A 15,288-nucleotide genomic window follows, 5' to 3' on the forward strand; every position below is an offset into this window, starting at 1 on the left:
TGAAGGTGAAAACAGAAATGAGCTAATAATAACATTTAGCATGAAGAAATAGCTTGCAGGCATGTTTACCCCATGCACACAGTGAATGTATGGCAGACTAGCATCTTTAATATGACGCAATAGCCTACGTAACGTATAACTTTAATATGATCACAATCTGTGTCGCGTGAGTAACTTACATGTTATAACTTTAACGAAACCTGCGAGTGATCTAACCACTGTTTGTGTTGTTTGTCGTTAAACTGTATACAGAATCATCTTTGCAAGATTTTTAATTTGAGGTTAACTTACCTCAGACTGCTTCAAGGAGTTTTGTGCATTTTAACCAGATTATTTTCTAAAATCACTTACAAAAATACACAACTGTTAAATAGTGAAACTTTAAAATGGCTATAATTGATAAATAAATGTCGACTTTACCTCGTCCTCCCTCTTCTTGCTGGATGATCCAATAATATTCAGCTGCAGGCCTGCAGAACCACACATGTTTGAGGCCCACACAACCTAGAACACACATTCTAGGCAAACCATATATGGTTACGACGGATGTTAAAGTTATAACGTCTTTTTGGACATCGTCATCGATATATTTTGATATATATATGATTAAAATATTGTACACAATAAACAATAGTGTTTACTTTGCTTATTTTCACAAATAGTGCGATTGAGACGGGGCCGAATAGAATAGGGAGCATTGTTTCCGATCGCCATTCAATATAATAGAGTGAACAGTTTTTAATCAGTCATTATAGCTGATCAGTCATTATTATCTGACAATAATATGGCAGATACTCGTTTGCTGGCCTTGCTGAATGATCTCATTTGGACAGGTTTAATTTATATAATGGATTAATTTATGATGAAGGAAATAATAGCAAGTTAGGCAATAATACAATAGATGTAATAAAAAATCTTTTTACATGTAACAAATGTATAACACTATATTAATATTTTACTCAAGTCATTTAATAGTGTTTATTAGCTTAATTTTCTAATAACCTTTTAATTAATGATTTCCCACATTTAATACTGTAGTAATTTAATACAACAGTAATAAGAAACAAATAGGAACAAATTAACTATTAATAAAAAAAATCATAAGTGTGTTTGTGTGTATATATATATATATATATATATATATATATATATATATATATATATACACACACACACACACACACACACACAGACAAGAAGGAAGACAGGAAGATTTGCGTATTTATTTATTTATTTATTTATTGTTTTGTAGGTTTTGTCCTCCATACACCCCCACCCCCACACAAACACCCGAAAAAAGAAACTAAAATTATTGTCTATTACTTTGTTCTGATTTTTTAAATATGCTTTAAATTGGCCAATCACGTTTTAGCTTGGTGTTGCTGGAATTTAAAAAATGTCAATTGACGTTCCATCACGTTCTAAAGTTGACGTGTTGCTGAATTTGCGTCATTACTCAAGATCTGGTAGTCTGCAAATACACGAAGACTATCTCTTTGATAGATCGGTTTTTCAAAGTTCTCGTTTTTTAGACTATTTAATCTTTTAAAATGTTTACATTACTCGGAGTAATTGCTTTAGTCCTGCGAGAAAGGACCGTCAACAAAACCCGCTCAGATGGGGAAGAACTCGTGGAGAAAAACACTCCATCCACGATGACCAGTGATGGTAAATCATATGTTATAAGAACACCAAAGTCTGTATATAGGGCCCTACACTCGTTGTCGTTTAAGTGCTTTATTATTAATTTTAATATGATCTTTAATTAGCCTAGTTTTATCAATCAGTTTTATGAAGTCTGTAACATACAGTCGATTGTGTATCTACAGTTGATTTAGTATATTTCTTCAGTTATTCTCCATATTTCCGAACCAGCACGTCTGTTGGATAAACTTATTTAAAGATCAAGTTTGCCTGTAGGCCTATACAATTTTTTGTATCTCTGGGCAGTTTTCATCACAACCCATGCAGGAGATTTTAGTTTTATTTATCTCATAAACTAAACGAATGAGCAGTATCTAATTTAATCTGTAACAATCTGTATAGAGGCAATACGAAACAAGCGGCTTTGAGAATTTCAATTCTGATTTAATAAATATACCAAAGTGACTGAGAAAATCTGTAATGCATTACAGTATAATATATAATGTGTTACAAAATCAAAATAAACAAATAAACTCATCATCATTCAGTTTTTTACATTGCATAAACGCTCACTTTGTCATGCAACTGCAATTCATTGCTTTAACTAAGGTAGGAGGTAAGGTCAAAACACAAAGAGCATAACAAGCACATACATGTTGAAACCACAAAACTAAACCCCAAATAGTCACTTCATAATTTATAGTATCCATTGATATGGCTAAATAATATTTCATTTATAAAATTTGAATTAAAAAAAATTTGTTATTGCATATTTTTTCTCTTTTTAGGTCGAGAAATTGATGGCAGGACCGAACACCTGTCATCAGAGGAACCAAAGACCAGTGGTTGTCCAGTCTATGTTGATGACCACAGTGAGGTCCTCCTTTCTCCCAGCACTGCACCAACCCTTCAAACTCCAGACCATGCTGCAGCTCAAAATATTGACGACGTCCCTACAGTCTGTGCCATGTCCGACTGTAGTGAGGATGATGTCCTTCAAGCTGCAGTACCTTTGCTAGCGGACTTGTGTGCACGTGTTCTTCAGGACACAGAGCCACAGTCATGCCAGCAGCAGGATATGGAGAAAACTATAACTGGTCAGTTTGTTAACTCACTCACCATTAAGCAATTCAATCATTAGACGGCAGTTTAATAGGGGTGTAATAATAAGTGGTTTAGTTAAATTTCAGTATGTTTTGTGAGAAAATTGGCAAAACTTAGAATGGCTTCCTTGTTTTGTCAGTTGTGAACATTAACAGTTTAAAGCATTTTAAATAAATGCCTGCCTGGTTAAAATAATAAGGGAAATGGCAACACTTTACAATAATGTTCCATTATTAATGATATTAATTTTTTTGCTAACTTGAATTAAGAATAAAAAAATATGTGTACTGCATTTGTTGTAAACAATAGAAAATTCTTACATTTCTTACCCCTTAATCAAAATAAGAGCAAGATAAACAATTAGAAAATACAGTTAGCTAAAAAGGATTGTACAAAATTAAGGAACACTCTGAATATTTATTCATTTCATTCATTTACATAAATGTGTTTGTCAATGTTTCAGTATTCAGAACACTACTGAGCATTTACATCGAGCAGTGTCACTTTTTCAGTGTTAATATTTCGTTTATCAAATGTGAATAAAAAAATCCTTAGTTATTACATACTTTTTGCTCTTTTTTTAGGTCGAGAAATTGATGGCAGGACTGAATACCTGTCATTGGAGGAACCAAACACCAGTGGCTGTCCAGTCCATGTTGATGGCCACAGTGATGTCCTCCTTTCTCCCAGCACCGCACCGACCCTTCAAACTCCAGACCATGCTGCAGCTCAAAATATTGATGACGTCCCTACAGTCTGTGCCATGTCCGACTGTAGTGAGGATGATGTCTTTCAAGCTGCAGTGCCTTTGCTAGCGGACTTGTGTGCACGTGTTCTTCAGGACACTGAGCCACAGTCATGCCAGCAGCAGGATATGGAGAAAACTATAACTGGTCAGTTTGCTAACTTCACCCTGAACATGCAGAGATTAGAATCCAGCTTAATAGGACGATAAATAGTTTAAAACTGTTCCATCCGTTAATTTTAGTTATTGTATTTATGAAATAAGAATTAAAAATACTTGCACAGCATTAATCAAACTACAACATTTACTTATGTATTATTAAAAACTCAAGGTTATGCATTTTAAAGAGATAGTCCACCAAACAAATAATATTCTGCCATCATTTATTCACCCTCGACTTGTTCCAAACCAGTACATGTTTTTTTTCTGTTGGACAGAAAAGAAGTTATATTAAAGAATGTTGAAAGCCTGTAACCATTGACATCCATTACATGTTTTTTCTTTTTTAGGTCGAGATATTAATGGCAGGACTGAACACCTGTCAGCGGAGGAACCAAACACTAGTGGCTGTCCAGTACATGTTGATGACCACAGTGAAGTCCTCCATTCTCCCAGCACTGCACCAACCCTTCAAATCTCAGACCATGCTGCAGCTCAAAGTATTGACAACGTCCCTACAGCCTGTGCTACGTCCGACTCTAGTGAGGATGATGTCCTTCAAGCTGCAGTGCCTTCGTTAGCTGACTTGTGTGAACGTGTTTTTGAGAAGAAGAAAAACTTTTTCGGTCAGTTTGCAACTTTGACACTCATTCCCTAATTCAATGAACATTCACAGTATATCTCAGTTTATAGGGTGTAACTATATATAGTTCTGTTCAATTCCATTACAGTGTGGAAGAAAAAATGGTAACACTTTACAATAAGGTTCATTAGTTAATGCATTTACTAACATAAACTAATCATTAACAACAGATGTACAGCATTTATTAATCATAATTGAACATTTACTAATGCATTATTAACATCCAAGTCCGTGCTTGTTAACATTAGTTAATGCACGATGAGTTAACATAAACTAACAATGAACTACTGTATTTTCATTAACTAACATTAACTAGCATGAACAAATACAGTAGTAAATGTATTGTTCATTATTTATTAATGTTAGTAAATGCATTAATTAACATTAACTAATGAACCTTATTGTAAAGTGTGACTGAAAAAAATTCTTATTACTAATATCAGTTATAATATATATTATCATAAAAGTTAGAGCTCTAATAATCTAAAAATAATCAAGTAAATAAAAAGTGAGAAAAAGGGAATTCTACATTAATTAATATAAACATATATTTGAACATATATATGGATTTTTCAGTCATTAAAACAAATCTGACAACTACTATTATTAAAACCTTTGCTGCATGGAAAACTAAAAAATCTGCCAAATTTTATTTGACAGAAAAAACAACAGTTATATTTTTAAGTGTAAATAAAATCCTTTTTTTCACCTTTATTTAGAAAACGCAAGAACCTAAAATTATTGTTTAAAATTCTGGGAACATTGAATATTTATTAAAGTGCTGTACTCACTCTTGTTCATTCATGCACAGAGATGTGTGGGAGCGCTGCTGAGAATTAACATCCAGCAGTGTCACTTTTTCCCTGATTTGATCTGTCTTTTTGTCCATATTTTGTACACATTGACTGAACTTAAAGTCCTGCACCAAAATGGTTAGGTGCGAATAGTTACACCCCTACAGTTTAGTAGTTTAAGCTTCAGACTGACTTAAATATACATATTGTTTAAATGTTTTTGATAACTAACATTCAGCTATAATAGTAAGTGTAGTCAATTTTTTTTTCAACAAATCTGATTTCTCTTTTAACAGTCATCAATTCACGCAAATATGAAATTGGTGAGGAGCTCGGTGAAGGTGGTTTTGGGACCGTCTATGCAGCGACTCGTTTGGATGATGGACTTCAGGTATGAATCTGAATTGCAATAATAATCTAGCCATTCATTTTGTCCTATTAGTCTTATCTCATCATTTCCTTTGTTCCTAATTCTAAAACATCCATTCTTTTGTTTTGTTGATCAGGTGGCAGTGAAACACTGTCCCATGTTCTGCACGAAGCTCATCAGCATTGTAAGAAGACTGTGCTTTTTGTTTCTTCTCAGTCTCACAATTTTACATTTCAAACACGTCATGCTAACATTAAAGGATTAGTTCACCCATAAATTAAATTATGTTATTAATTACTTACCCTCATGTCATTCCAAACTTTCTTTCTTCTAGGATGGTTTTGCTCAACCACTTCCAACAGAAATTGCTCTTCATATCCTTGTCAATCAAGGCCCAAGGGTTCCTGAAATTCTTGAGCTTCTGGACTGGCAGGTGGAACAGGGCTTCTACCTCATGGTTCTGGAACGGCCCATACCCTGTCAGCCCCTGAGCGCTTTTATAAAAAGCTATGTTGGCCCCATTAAAGAAGATGCCATTCGGTTTATCATGAAACAGGCGGTATTCGCAGCTCAAACATGCTGCCAAAGAAAAGTGTTACACCGAGATATTAAGCTGGAGAACCTCCTGATCAACCCGGACACCCTTGAGGTCAAATTGATTGACTTCGGGTGCGGAGAAATCCTCCAAGATGAGGCTTACACAGGCTATTGTGGTATGTATGAAAGCTGTGGTGATGAGTTGAGGGCTTTTCATACTTGACTATGAGTGGGTCAAGCTCTCAATCAAATGAATTCTTGCATAGTAATAATGGATATTCAATTAAAAAATGGCATGTTGATTTGAACAAAATCTCTTTCCTCCAGGCACCGAAGAGTTTTGCCCTCCTGAGTTTCAGATGACTGGCAAATACCACGGAGAACCAGCGACAGTGTGGTCTCTCGGGCTAGTCTTGTTTGTAATGCTTTTCTGGAAATTTCCAACATTACGTGAACTGAACAGGATCATGACAAAAGACATAGAAGGCCTGTCAGAAGGTGAGATCTTCATTTCAGCAAAGAACAGTTGTAATTTTTTAGTCTCAAGGCAGGTGCATGAAATATTGCTGTTGTATGAATTTGTATGCGATTTTCCCATCAGGAGAAGTGGAAATCATTGATGCTAGTATGGTCATTGCTGCATTGCATATTTTTAATAACTCATCTCTAACTGAAAAATACATAATTTATATAAAAAATAACTGATTTATTTTTGATAAATTTATTGATTTATTCTGATAAAAAAATGATTTATTTTATCTTAGCCATGATGACAGTAAATAACATTTTACTAGATATTTTTAAGACACTTCTATACAGTTTAGAGTGACATTTAAAGGCTTAACTAGGTGAATTAGTGTAACTAGGCAGGTTAGGGTAATTAGACAAGTTATTGTATAATGATAGTTTGTTCTGTAGATTATTGGGAAAAAATATCTTTAAGGGGCTAATAATTTTGTCCTTAAAATGGTGTTTAAAAATTTAAGACTGCTTTTATTCCAGCCGAAATAAAACAAATAAAACTTTCTCCAGAAGAAAAAATATTATCAGACATACTATGAAAATTTCCTTGCTCTGTTAAACATTATTTGGGAAATATAAAAAAAAAAAAATCAAAGGGGGCTAATAATTATGACTTTAACTGTATATTTCACTTTATAATTCACAAATCAGGTATACTGGTTTCCCGATTTTTATCAAAAGCTAATACATGAGAGAGAGGGAGAATGAGAGAGAGATTAACTCTGAAAGCAATGTCTACCTATGTCCATGTTTTTGACACTATATATAATCTTCTGACCTTCATAATCTACAATCTTCGCACCATGTATGTCTGCCTTTAGACAGAACAACAAATTAACTTGTGGCTTAAAAAGGATGATCGTCTTGATCAGGGAAGGGCAACTTTCATCCTGGATGGCAAGACTTTTGCTCCATTACTAATCAAACAAACCTGAATCATCTAATCAATGCTTTTAAGATCACTGGAAAGCTATAGAAACGTGTGTTTGACGAGTGTTGGAGCTAAACTCTGCAGGATAGCGGCCCTCCAAGAGCAAAGTTGCACATCCCAGATCTAGATCGTTTGAGTGTCAACAAATTTCAATGTAATAATCATATGTCTCTCTTTTCTTTCTGTACAGAATGCTGCGATTTTATGCGCTGCTGTCTCAAGACAGACCCCAGAGAGCGGATTGAACTGGAACGCCTCAACCTCCATGCCTGGCTTAAGGTAAATACATGTTAATGACTTATTTTTGATTTGATTTGATTAGCTAGTAGGTAATAGGCATTAGATTTACAGGTTTATGGAAAGCTGTACAGTCAGTACTAATACACTGCACTGAGAATAAGTTGCTGTATGATAAAAGCTTCTGAAATGACATAGATATTTACATTAGATGTCGCCTATGCTATCGATGTCTATTGGAAGGAATGCATCAATAGAGCCGCTATTTTAGTACAGGGCAGCGCTCCTTTGAAATTAATATGGGACCAAGTTGCAGTGGAGGTATATAGACATATACACATATATCTATGATCGGGAGTTTTCCCAGTGGTTAGTAGGCCTTTGCAAATTTTTTCAAATTCCGGAAATTTTACATCACTTTTGTACATCAATGGGTAAGTGACCGCACGGACATTCCTGAAAAAGAACATGTTTGTGTGCATGGAAATGTATTATCCTCCCTCCCTGTTAAATTTGATCTAATCCGTGTCCTGAAACACACCCCCTTGCCTGCTTTCACTTCTTATTCTAATGGAGGGAGCTATTCTTTTGTGAATGAATCCCCCGTTATGAACGACTCGTTCACTTAGCCGAAAATAATACAAGTTTTTAGCACCGCAGCATCTTGTGGTCATATTTATTTTGCATTGTTTGCTTATTTTATTCAACAAAACTAGCATAAGCATAGAATTTAGTGTGAGTTAGTGCTACTTTGCGTTATGGTCAGTGCAGTAAGAGACTGTATTATAATCAATAATGCTACTGGTTTAGCACAAAAGTTCGTAAAATACAAAAGCGTAAAAAATTTAATCTTACCTATGAATTGTTCTGCCTTTGTGCTTTGTTTTCCTTGTTTGCTCGTTACTACACCCGTACACAGCGCTAATGCCCAGCATCTTCACATTGGCTTTAATCTTGACTAGTGCGGTTGACTTTTGTCCTTGAGAGCACTGTACAAATGTGGCGGCTGTATTGATGCACGCTCAGGGTCTGTATGCGATATCTAGTGTATATATCTTTGCTGAAATTATTTGACCTGTTCTTTAATGTCCAGTTTCTTTACTTTAGGCATGTTGCCTATATTTGTTTTTTATGCAGCTTGTGTGATGACAATAACACGATTTCTGTTTCTGTTTCAGATCAAAGAAGAGAAGATCAGCGAAACAAACTACTACATTTCATTTAAATAGTCCTGTTATGTGTGAATCAGACAATAGCCTTCGATTAAATAAACTCTCTACTGATTGACATTTTATATTAGCATCTTTGATTTATCCAGGAGGATCTCTCCTGGACTAAAAACTCCCGTAAAGCCCTCTGCATAACAGCAGATGCCACCCACCCAATGCACAGCTTCTTCAGTCTGCTGCCATCAGGAAGGAGACTGCGCAGTCTCCAGGCCAGGACCAACAGACTGAGGCCCCATTTACACTAGTGCGTTTTAGTTTTAAAACGGCGTTTTAGAATGAAAACGATCCGCGTCCACACTCGCGTTTTACTCAGCGTTTCTGAACTGCTCTCCGTCCACACCAAAACGCTGAAAACGCACATCACGTGACCACACACACTCTTTGGCAAGCGCTGCAGCCCATCTACCCAGATGAGAGCTCTACTAGTCGGACTTCTCATCAAGCATCTCCCGCTGGATCTAATCTCACTATATTTATTAAACGGGATATTTCATTCATCTTGTTGTCTTTATCTAACGACATGTTCCCTGACTTTGGGCATTGGAATATATTATTGTTCTCAGGTAACGTGTTTTGGCTGAGCGCAAAGATAAGTTAATGATTAATGTAAGCACGTACATTCTGTATATTGACTGATCGCTTGCCTTTATTTCCTATAATGTATAAACTTATTGTATGTTATACTGTTATAATGGCCATTATCGATTATTAAAACTGATATTCAGCAAAAGAGAGGGCGTGTATTTTCACTGAATTTGAAAGGAGACAGTTGTTATCGGCTCCGTTTAGTTATAAATATCCACACAGTGAAGATGACGCTCATATATGCAGCACGACGCCTCAACATTTCTGCTGTCTGTTTAATTGTTAATATTAAAATGGAAATAGGCAGTTCCTTATATCATGTTTACATTTTATTGTTGAGAAAGTGAAACAACGTAGCCAGGGTGATGTGAATGAAGTTATAAAGTACACTGTTCCCTTTAAAGATTTACCCGTGTCCTCGGTATAGTCTCTTTTCCATATCAAACTGAAAAGAAGAGACTGCAGCCTTGATCAAACTTGCGAAGTCTGAACTTACAGATGCAAGATGCAGGACTGAACTGTGTGTGTTAGGCTACTTAATAATGAGGAAAAGCCCCAATCAGAGAGGCGAATGTCTGCAGCCCCGCCTCCGTTTTCAGATGTCTCCGTTTTCCATCATCCACACTGAGACGGAGCAGCAGCGTTTCAGAATGTAAACGGCTTCTACAGCGTTTTCGAAACGCTCCGTTTTCGGCGCTCGAGAACTCCGGAGGACGGATGGCGTAACCATAGCAAAACTTATGCGTTTTCAAACTAAAACGCATTAGTGTAAACGGGGCCTGAAAGACAGCTTCATACATCAGGCTGTCAGGAAGCTGAACTCTCTCCCAGCTCTGCTCCCCGCTCCCTTCCCACGCACCTCCTCCCCTCGCACCTCTGGACTCTGACACACATACACACACACTCACACTCACACACAAACACACACACACACACACACACACACACACACACACACACACACACACACACACACTCATACTCATCTCACTTTTTGCAGACACAACATACTACCTCCCAATATGACACTGTCACTTTATCACAATTATCATGTTTACAAGTTCTTTTTGCACTATACTGTTCTTTATCTGCACAACTCTGGTTTACTTTGCACTCATTTGCAATATGCCCTTAATGTCACTGTATTGTTTACAATTTTATTACCTATGTATATTTTTAGACCACATTTATGTGCAATGTATATACTGTAAATTTTCTTTTTCTTAAACTCTACTATTTTTATATATATTTTATATTAATGTTAAGCACCTTGGGTCTGAGAGTAACGCAATTTCGATTGTCTATATGTCTTGTACATGTGGCTGAATTGACAATAAAGCTGACTTTGACTTTGACTTATCTTTTGAAAGTCATCAATTCATCCACTTATGAACTTGGTGTTCTGCTGGGTAGAGGAGGCTTTGGGCTTGTTCAAGCAGCAAGCCGACTGGAAGATGGCCTTCAGGTATACATTTTCATGAAATAATATTTAGATTACTGCTTTAAATCAGAGTATCAGATAAAAATAATGAATATATATGTGATTATCATTTTTGTGCTTAATTAAACTGCTTCTTTGCATTTATATTCTTGGAGCTCGATATGCCTGTTCAGTGTTAACAACTGAAATATCAGCCTGGGGGCTGTTCCAGAAAGCCGGTTATGTGACATACCCGGGTAAGTTTGAGAGTAAGTAGGTGGATAACCTCAACTTTGGTTCCAAAATCGGAGGTAACTTCTGGGTATGTTAAGTAGCCATAGCAACTTACTCTCTGAAGATAACCTGCTCCGGAGCAGGTTATGTTCAGAGAGTAAGTTGCTATGTTTCAGAGTTTGTCGGTTTCAGAGAGTTTACTGAGCATTGCGTGCTCTTTTGATGAGAATATTTATGGATGTGGACACACAGATAAAAGTTTTTTCGTTGTGAGAGGGTTATAAGTGCATAGTTTTTTTCATAACCAAATTCATAATGTTAATGTATTTAACAAACCTTTTTGAAATCAAATGTGACAAGCCGCGGGTCTGCGCTTACAATAAAAAACATTCAGTGCAGCTCTTTGTATTCGCGTCAGGGCATTTTAGGCAACTGTACAATGTGGCAGTAGGACCACCTGTACAGTATGCCTGGCACTGAACTGTTTTTTACACTTTTGTACAGTTCCTTGGTCATACATTACTGCGTATCATTACACAGATGATTCAGAGCACGGGAATAGCGTAGTGGACAGTGCGTCGATAAAGAACAACGGAGCGAGTTCGAATCTCACTTACAGATCTTGTGTTTTTTCTCTCCTTCTGCACCCTCACATTTTTCTGTATAATATTATAAGTGGCAGCTTTGTCTTTTGTAGGAAAATATATATTTAATTTAAGATGCAGGACGTCGTTCTTATATATACATTCACGCACACAAACCTACATTTTTTAATATAATATTTTTTTCAGGGTTTCTAAATGCTATTGTGTGCATTAATTGCAGCTGATTTTAAAGCTCCATCAGTCACTAAAGGACACTGATAATATAAAATTTGTCCAAAGTATAAGTGTGCAGGTACAACTTAATTTTCTATCCTTAATCTTTTGGTGTTTCAACTATTAAACTTATTGCTGCTTCCACTTACCAGCTCATATGTGATGACCCCACCTCATCACTATGTTGAGGCTAAATGGCTGATTTTCAAGAAGTAATGATTCAAGTGTATAACACAAATATAGTAAAAAAAAAAAACTATAAAGCAAATGTTGCTTAACACAATGTTTATTTTTAATATATTTGTATTATAAAATAGAATCATTACTGGGCACTACATTGTTACTTGCTGGAGGACAAAAGATACCCTTTTCTGCCTTATACGATGACACCCTACCTGCAGCCTGACCCAGAGGAAATCTCAGTGACCCAAGCAGACAAAACAGATGGAAGAGTGCTAAAAAAATATAATTAGTCAAAAAACTATGTTTAATCAAATATTTTGGTCTGTTCATTTCTTCATTTCCTGAAATAAAATGAATGATTTTTTACACTGCTTTATACACGCACCTTTCAACGTGTAACATATTTTTCATATACATTTCTCACCTTAAGTTGATGCTCATGTGACTTTATCTTTGAAGATGGACCTTATACAGCTACTTTAGAATTTAAATATGTAGATAAAAGATTTTGTGATCCAAGAGTAATATTCAAATATGGAAAAGTGCAGAAAATTCTTACACTGCTTGTTAGTTGAGGCAGAAGGAACTTCGTCTGCATGCAAAATATAAAGAACCTAAAGCTATCTGACAACAATCACTTACAACAGTGACAGAGTGTGTGGTTTAAGTCAACATACTCAAAAAGGATGTTAAAGAGTAGTTTAATTTATCATTACAATAAAATGGAGGGTGGCATGTGTAATTTAATGAACTAATAAATTTTCTTATTATTTAATTTTTATTTTCTTATCTATTTCTTATTCTATATTTCTTTCCTTCGTTGAAGCAGATGTGTAATCTCTGTGTTTAAAACCTCCAGCTTCGCCTCTGTAAAGTGCGTTGCCCTTTTTTTCTCACCGTGACTTTCTCGTGAATTCGGCGATCTACTGAAAATGCCTTCAGGTGTGTGCCGTGCACGCGCATTAACCCGCGGTTATCTTCAGGAGGTTGATTTAACTAACTCTTGTCACCTGTTTTGGAACCAACATACTCGCGGTAAGCAGGTTTTGGGTAAATCAACCGAGAGTTTAGGGTTTAGCAGATGGTAAGTTAACCCAGCTTTCTGGAATACCCCCCTGATCTCATGAGAAAACTGAACTATTTTGCCAGTTAGTGGTAATAGGTACAAATTCCTAATTCAAATTAATTTGTATGTAATAGTAAGGTTTTTAAAAGAATGCATGGTCAACCCGGATGAGCAAATTACACCAATGAGATTGTACAAATTCATACGAATTAACCACTAAATCAAAAAGTTGCTGTGAGATAGTGTTGGAAAAATTTAAACTCTGAATGCAATGATTGTGTATAATTCCATAACACATCCTTCTTTGTTTTGCTCAACAGGTGGCAATTAAATTTGCCCACACCGAGAACGTCAAGTTCATCAACATTGTAAGTAGGCTGGGCTTTTCTACTCTCAGTGACTGTTTCACTTCAGATACTTCAGATACTTCAGAGTCGATCATTGACGAGAATGTGGCACGGGTTATCATGCGGCAGGCAACAGTGGCAGCGCAAACGTGCTGCCGACGCAAAGTGTTTCACCGCGATATTAAGATGGAGAACCTCCTGATCAACCCAGACACCCACGAAATCAAATTGATCGACTTTGGATGCGGGGAAATCCTCACCGATGCACCTTACAGATGTCTTGCTGGTATGTATGATCCCTTAAAACTGTGAAGTGTGTCTCAAACTGTAGTGAGGACCTTGAGTGGGTCAAGCTCTTACGTAGCATCATAGAAGGAAATCCACTAATCGATTAATACTAAATATTTAGGCACTATTTACTCGTCTTCGAGTGATTTTAATCTTTTATGAGTTTTTTCTGCTTTTGAACACAATAGAAGATATTTTGAGGAAAGCTGGAAACCTGTAGCCAGTTAGTCGGAAAAACAAATACAGTACTATGGAAGTCAGTGGTTACAGGTTTTCTACTTTCTTTAAAATATCTTCTATTGTGCTCACAGAAGAAACTCGGGAGGTTTGGAACTAGTCAAGAGTGAGTAAATGATGACAGTTTTAGTTTTCGGGTGAACTATTCCCAAAAACTGACAAACATCTGCTTTATCTGTTGTAAATCGAACAATTATTTGATTAAAAAATGACTAATGGTTAAAATCTTTCTCATTCAGGCACAGATCACTATGTCCCGCCTGAGTTTCAGATGACTGGCGAGTACCACGGTGAACGTTCGAGGTTACAGAAGTAACCCTTCGTTCCCCGAGGAGGGGAACGGAAGTGCTATTAAGTGGATTTGATCTTTGTGAAAATCTACGAAATGAGAGGATTCGGTTCAGAAGCCGCTTGTCTGAAAGAGTATTGAACGGGCCAATGAATGCAATGTATTGGCAGCGTAAGCTTGCACAGGTGTGCTTCATTGCCAATTATCCCAGCATATAAGCACACCTGGAGCGAGCAAACGCCATCCTTTTAAGCTGAAGAGACTTTCAAACAGCTAAGGGACAGTCATTATGGCGACGGAGTATAGCACTTCCGTTCCCCGAGGGTTACTTCTGTAACCTCGAACGTTCCCCTTCGGTTAGGGAACTTCAGTGCTATTAAGTGGATTTGATCTTTGTGAAAATCCACGAAATGGGAGAACTATGGAAAGCGCCATAATGACTGCACCTTACCAACGCCCCAGATGAGGGGATAGTCAAGCAAGCGTCACGCACCCACATCATGGGAGGCGCGGTCCTCCAACGTGTCCCTGGCCCTAATTTATCCTACTTCAACAGAAGTCTTACGGATTTAGATATATTTTTTGGGAAGTCGTGAGCATCTAGATAATTCTAGGAAATACGACAGTACGTTGGGAAGCGTGCAATCCCGATAGGGAGGACGCTGCGGAGGCCATCCGTTACCCAAGGGGGGATAGATGGCAGAATTTACATATGGACTAGCCCTAAAAAGGGGGAGTACGCATAGCAAAAGAGTGGTTAGCAGAGAGGGAAGACACGGGTCCACCCAGGGGGGGACTTAGCCATGGCGGAATAAGCATATGGAATCGCCTAGTGGGGATCACGCATAGCAGGCACCTATACCCAAAACGCGGGCTGACCAGTGGGCAGACCAACAACGTAGTGGG

General features: G+C 36.9%; 1 protein-coding gene and 1 long non-coding RNA gene across 2 annotated transcripts; one reads left to right on the forward strand and one right to left on the reverse strand.

Annotated features, from left to right (window-relative positions):
• The first annotated feature begins 1,405 nt into the window (after positions 1–1,405).
• LOC147846408 (uncharacterized) lies at positions 1,406–10,855 on the forward strand. The gene is made up of 10 exons (XM_087241030.1): positions 1,406–1,668; positions 2,433–2,741; positions 3,333–3,641; positions 4,003–4,278; positions 5,386–5,480; positions 5,596–5,643; positions 5,794–6,172; positions 6,324–6,494; positions 7,640–7,728; positions 8,865–10,855. Exons 1-10 carry the CDS (start codon positions 1,551–1,553, stop codon positions 8,913–8,915), a joined length of 1,845 nt encoding a protein of 614 aa, XP_087097156.1. The 5' UTR covers positions 1,406–1,550; the 3' UTR covers positions 8,916–10,855.
• LOC147846409 (uncharacterized) lies at positions 2,068–5,841 on the reverse strand. Its single transcript, XR_015478707.1, has 2 exons — positions 4,825–5,841; positions 2,068–4,778 (listed from the first exon to the last, which is right to left on the reverse strand). It is a non-coding gene; the product is annotated as an uncharacterized LOC147846409 (long non-coding RNA).
• Positions 10,856–15,288: the final 4,433 nt, after the last annotated feature.

This window comes from Danio rerio, chromosome 2 (assembly GCF_052040795.2).
Source record: "Danio rerio strain M-AB ecotype USA chromosome 2, GRCz13ab, whole genome shotgun sequence".
NCBI classification, from domain to species: domain Eukaryota; kingdom Metazoa; phylum Chordata; class Actinopteri; order Cypriniformes; family Danionidae; genus Danio; species Danio rerio.

Excerpts from the sequence above, each read along its gene's own strand:
- LOC147846408 (XM_087241030.1), top strand. The coding sequence starts at position 1,551 with ATGTTTACATTACTCGGAGTAATTGCTTTAGTCCTGCGAGAAAGGACC. Across the intron at positions 3,642-4,002 it reads TATGGAGAAAACTATAACTG|GTCGAGATATTAATGGCAGG; the intron begins GTCAGTTTGCTA and ends TTTCTTTTTTAG. Across the intron at positions 7,729-8,864 it reads ACCTCCATGCCTGGCTTAAG|ATCAAAGAAGAGAAGATCAG; the intron begins GTAAATACATGT and ends TTTCTGTTTCAG.